General features: G+C 46.7%; 1 protein-coding gene across 1 annotated transcript in view; it reads left to right on the top strand.

Annotated features, from left to right (window-relative positions):
• The first annotated feature begins 1865 nt into the window (after positions 1–1865).
• Positions 1866–6000, top strand: part of ELL2 (elongation factor for RNA polymerase II 2) — a 68700-nt gene continuing 64565 nt past the window's right edge. The window contains exon 1 of the mRNA XM_039544107.1: positions 1866–2053. Within this exon, the coding sequence (XP_039400041.1) occupies positions 1922–2053 (132 nt within the window). The 5' untranslated portion in view covers positions 1866–1921. The remainder of the gene's footprint in view (positions 2054–6000) is intronic.

Here is a 6000-nt window from a genome sequence, read left to right as displayed (position 1 = left end):
CTCCTTTTTGTCAACTGTTGAGAATTGCCTACTTCCAACTTAAATTTAATTGGCTCATTAGCGCTGACCCCCCACTTGATAAGGCAACTTCCATCTTTTCATATGCTGTGTATTTATACCTCCCTACTGTATGTTCCACTCCATGCATCTGATGAAGTGAGTTTTGCCCAAATAAATTTGTTAGTCTCTAAAGTGCCACAAGGACTCCTCGTTGTTTTTTCATGTAAAGAAAGACAGCATCTGCCACAAAGAACTCACAATCTAAGGTTACATCTACACTTAAAACACAAGAGCAGCACATCTGTGACACTGTAGCACTTCAGCATAGACACATAGACTCCCATCGCTGTAATAAATCCATCTCCCCAAGAGGCAGTAGATAGGCTGATGGAAGAATTCTCCCATCAACTTAGTGCTGTCTAAACCGAGGGTTAGTACGGTTTAACTGTGTAGCTCAGAGGGTGTGGATTTTTCACACCCCTGAGCTACATAGTTGTACCAACCTAATTTCCTAATGTAGACAAGGCCTCAACATTTAGGGCACCCTTTCACCGTAACTACATTAGTCAGGGGTGTGAAAAATCCACACCTATGAATGAAATAGCTACATCAATCTAAGCCCTAATGTAGATACTCAATTAACTCAAGTTAAATGACAGATGTCTACAGAAACCCAAGAGGATGATAAAGCGATGGAGGCAGGAGAAGACAAATTAGGTGGTGTAAACCACAAAACCAATGATGTGGGTTGGGGTCTCGGGAGGAAGACATGGATTTTGTGATGTTGTAGAGGACGCAGAAGCCAAGAGTTGCAGCAGCATGGATGCATGAGGCCAAGGAGGTTTACATTTCTCTATCACCATTTCAGCCACACATGAACAAACTACACCACCTTGGTTGGGTGGGAGAAGGTGGTGGGCCAATTGTATTCACAAATATGATTCAACACCGCAGCAGACAGCACAGGCGAGGGGGAGAAGGAGCATGAAAAGACAGAGGGGCCAGATAATCAGATCGCATGTCACAGAGAGCTGGGGGTGTGCATGAGTTTTGATGGGGAATCACAACATACACCGAGAGAGTTTGGGCAGCGAAGAACGGCGCTGCTCCCCTATCTGCCTCCTGTTGCGGCAGCTCCGCAAACACTGGAGGAACAAGGGGTTTGTTTGGTCAGTCAGCAGTGGCGGCTGGAGCGTCCCCCCTCCGCCGGCCTGAGCGCTGGGAGAGCCCCGCTTGTCCGCGCAGCCAGGCAGCCCCCCGCGGGGTCAGGCGCGGGGAAGGTGACTCCACACGAGCGCACTGACGGGGCAGGGCTGCTGTGGGGAGCGTGCGGAACGTGCGCCCGGATCCGTGACTAACACCCCCTCCCCCCGCACGGACACAGCCCCGGGGACAGCGCGGGAGGCCCAGGTGTGCGCCCGTCCTCCCAGCTCCGTGCCCCACCCCGGGGGCTCAGGGAGGGGGCGCAGAGCGCCCGCGGGGGGAGGACAGTCTCGTGAGAGGGGGGGGTTCGTGAGAGGCTCAATCCCGGTCGCTGGGAACGTCAATAATGACATCAAACATGATTAAATAAGTCTCCGCTGACGTCAGCACCTCGCACCTCCCCCCGCGCGGAGCTAGGCTCGTGCTGGCTCCCCGGACCACAGGCTCGGCCGGCCGGCCGGGGCGGCTCCGCTCGTGCAGTGGGCGTGTCCCGCGGGGGCTCCGTGCGGCGCGATAGGCGGAGTGGGCGGGCCCGTTGGGCGTGTCCCCGCCGGAGTGGGCGGGGCATTGTGCTGAGTGGGCGGGGCGTGGCGGCGGCTGCGCGCTGGCGGGGGTGGCTGGTACGTCAGCAGCAGGATGGCTGTAGCTGCGGCGGCAGCGGCGGCAGGCAGCGCAGCCCCGGCGGTGGCAGCAGCAGCGGGGCGGGGGGCAGTGTAAGATGGCGGCGCTGCGGGAGGGGGGCAGGTACGGCGTGTCCTGCGGCAGGGTCACCCAGGACAACGTCACGGTGCTGCACGTCAAGCTGACCGAGACCGCCTTCCGGGCTCTGGAGAGCTACCAGGGCAACAAGGTGAGGGGCGCCCATCCCCGGCGGGGATCAACCGGGAGGCGGCGAGGGCTCGCCCTGCCCTTTGTGCCCGGCGCTCGCCCTGTCCGCTCCCCCGGGAGGCGCTGCGAGAGGTGGCAGCTGGTGAGGAGTAAACGTCTTTGCGGGGCTGCCAGGCAGCGAAGGGGTCCGGCTGGGCTCCCCTCCCCGCTCCCCCCCCCGGGGGGTTCCGGTCCCTGAGTCCCCCACCGGTGGGGACTTTCCCCAGTGAGACCGGCCCCTCTTCCCCCGTCGCCTGCTGCCGAGCCAGTGCCCGTGGCACGGGAACAACCCAGCCCTTTCTCCCCTGTTGGTGCCAGCTGGTGTCCCTGGAGTCAGCGGTGACCGGAGCCAGCAGCTCCCCGATGGGGCAGATTTCGCTGAGCTGTCATGTCTGTGTTTGGCTCTGCCAGTCTCCTCCTCCCCCCTTCAGACCTGACTCCTAGGGAAGGCGGGAGGTGGCTGACTGTGGGTCTGAAGTGACAATGCCATCCGTGACAGTTTTATTACACATCTTTATAATGCTGCAAAGAAAACTTTCTTTTATGGCAGCTCTCCCCCATCCCGCCTTCCCTGGGCCTCCCTGCAGCCAGGCGGCCCTGAGAGATTATGATATGCCCCATGTCTCCAGTGACAATGGCTGCTGCTGCTTCCAGGGGCTATTGTTCAACACAGGAGAGTTAAAGTTGCAATAGATCTGCTGCTAGTTGGGGTGACCTGTCTTTTGGGGGGTGAGGGTCTTGTCGTTTTGGTCTCTTTGTCCTTAAATCTCTTTCTAGAGGGGGAAATTGATCTTAGGTGTGGCTTAGTGTAGTTAAACCGATTAAAAATTCTGGATGGGAAGTTTTGTAAAGTTTTGGGCAGCATTTACATCTTGTGGCTTTAAAAAAAACACCCCAAAACAAACAAACAAATAAAAAACCCTTCTTTAGAGACTTTGTGCAGCAGGGCAATGGTGCCCATAATCTTTTTCCCTGACTGTAGTTTTCCAGTTGAAACTTGAGACCTCAAGTTGCATTTAATGGAAGTTAAAAGTGGCTACGTGCTACAGTATGTCCCCGGGAGGAGAAGGAGGATTAAGCTCTAATTAGACTGTGTCCTTTCACTGGATTTCAAGCTAAATATCTGTCTTTTCCCCTATCCCTTCACTTAATTATGGTTAAAAGAGAATTGGTGGGGCTTCTGTGTAATTTATTTTGTAGTGTGTAATGCAGGACCTGGGGAAGAGAAGGTACTGATTGAACCTTTCTTTTCTGAATATGCTTTCTTAAGTGCCAGCAGGCCTTCATCCAAAAGACCTATTTCACTCATTGAATCAGCTTCTAGAAACACTTCTTAAAAGTGTATATATAAAGAGTAAAGTGGTCACACTAAAAGGAGAGATGAAGCTGGGTGATGACTTGGCTGTAAGTAACAGGTTCTTGATTGACACCAGATGCTCTCCCAACCTGGCTACTCTTTTCCTTTACAGCCTCCTTCACAGTAAAGGCTGACTCAGACCTGGATTTCCCAGAACTGACCCCCAAATTGAGCCTTTCCCTATGACTAATAGCTGCTTCTCCTTCCTCCATAATAAACAGCTTACTCTAAAAGAGTGTTCGAGTGTGCCGTGCTCTGTCTCCTCTGATGTGCTGGCATCTTATGTTTGTTTTAACATGTTTGGCAGCTTGCTTTCATCTTGCGCTCTTACCATTTAGCAATGTCTAGCCAGCTTGGGTTCCTGTGCTACATAATTATACCACAGCTTGTCCTTTTTGCCTGTAAAACTGGCTTACTGTTGCCAAATCCAGAGCAAGAATCAAACTTTGAATTGCCACTTGCCCTATATATGTTTGGGGAATTGCAGCTATTACTATGGCATGAATAGTTGGGGTTTCTTTTCGTCTGGTGGGGGACTTAATTCCTGCAGCTCTGTGTGTAAACCTTGCTTCCGTGGGTTTTATGCATTATTCACAGCCCCAGAATGAGTTCTGTCTGGGCAGGGTTAAAATGGTCACTCATGCACTGTAAACTTTTAAAGGGACAGCTATCCTTGCGAACCAGTGTCTTAAGAACACTTCCAGATCTTAAATGGAGAACTTTAGAAATACTTATAATGCTCCATCTAGTGTCACTTGGTTAAGTAAGTTACAACATTCTTCGTTATAACTGCTGACTAAATTGTTTGTTACCTATATAAACTGTTTCTGAGCTTGGAAAGTCACAGCAGTATGTGGGAGGGCTGTAAAATCTATTGGCAATGTCATTAAAGGGTTTAAAGCAAACTTGCACAATGCACATGTGTACTTAAATGACTAAAGTTTTTGTTGATATTTGAAGTTGCAACCATATTCCAAGTTGTTAAAATCATAAAGATAATTAAAGTAATAATTCAAGGTGTGTTGCTTGTGGTAGTGAACGAAGGAAACATTCTTACTGGTCCATATCTCAGGTGAAATGTGTACTTCTCAGATCAAGTTTGACTATAAGGAAAATATTTCAAATGTGTTTTTTAAGATAATTGTATAACTTTTAAACAAATTACTTTTTAGAATTAAATTTGAATATAAAATATTAATTTTCACGTGTGTAAACTGTAAATATGGTGTATAATGTTGTAATCTGAAATTGACACTTGCATGTTAGAACAGATGACATTTTGGACACTCTGCTGACGGCTGTAAAACTGCTTTCCTCACTGCAAGTAAATGCTTCTTGAATGAGGTTTAATTGCCTGGGACTTATAAAACAATTATGGTTAAATTATAACTTTATTTTTAAGTGATAATCAGTTTCTCAATTCTTGTGGTCTTTCAAAAATATTTTTCTAGATATATTTTTGATCTTTCTTCATTATTCTGCAGTTTAAAGGAAAATTGAAGTATTAACAAAACAATGACAAATCTGAAGAAAAATTAAATGTCTTCATAAGTACATGTTGCTGTTTTATTATCTTCATAACTGAGTGGGATTCTCTCTATGGAAACTGACTCTCTAGCTACAGTTTAATAGAGCAGGAATTGAAAATGAGAGAGTGGGATCTGTCACCATTTGAACAGATGGCAAGTTAAAGAACTATAAAGCTGTTACATAATACTAATTTTGTTTGCATAAACAAATTTCAAGTTGGTTTAGTCAATGAAATTTTTAGTTTAAAAAAACTGACCAGTTTAAAGGATTAAATCAATTTAAATAATTTTATAACAACCCTGACATTTTTCTACCCAAGCAGTCATCTATATCAGACTGTCAGTGACTGCTTACTGATTATTGAATTATATTTGAGATGCCCTTCAGTATTTTAGCAATTGATTAGAATATCTTTTTATATCATTACATTTTCTGGGTGGAGAAAAAAGGAGCCACTTTTCATAATCAACATCTAAATGGTCCCAATTATGTCTTGCAATTCACACATCATTGAGATGGCTGGGGAATGAAGAGTTCTCACTCCTGCAGCTGCTATTTTTTTAGCTGGTAATACCTGTCTGTTAGCCTAGATAGATAGATAGGTATCAGAACACTAGCTTAGTTTAGGAATCAGAATAGCAGCCGTGTTAGTCTGTATCCGCAAAAAAAAACAAAAAAAAACCAGGAGTACTTGTGGCACCTTAAAGACTAACAAATTTATTTTCGCATGAGCTTTCGTGAGCTGCAGCTCACTTCTTCGGAGCTGCAGCTCACGAAAGCTCATGCTAAAATAAAGTTGTTAGTCTTTAAGGTGCCACAAGTACTCCTGTTTTTTTGTTTTTTTTAGTTTAGGAATACACTGGTTGCAATAGGAAACTTGTTTTATTGAAAATTTAGAATTTGTATTGCATAGAATTGAAGAATGCTGTAAAATTCTATTCTCTTCACCTGTACCTGTCATTTCTCTGCCCTCCCTAATGTTACCAATTCTTGTTTTGAAGGGTTTCTGTGTAATACACGAGCAACATTTCAGAGGAGACATT

The sequence above is a fragment of the Mauremys reevesii genome, linkage group 6 (genome assembly GCF_016161935.1).
Source record: "Mauremys reevesii isolate NIE-2019 linkage group 6, ASM1616193v1, whole genome shotgun sequence".
Taxonomy (NCBI): domain Eukaryota; kingdom Metazoa; phylum Chordata; order Testudines; family Geoemydidae; genus Mauremys; species Mauremys reevesii.
Note: the sequence above shows the minus strand (reverse complement) of the source record. Positions and strands in the feature narration are given on the sequence as shown.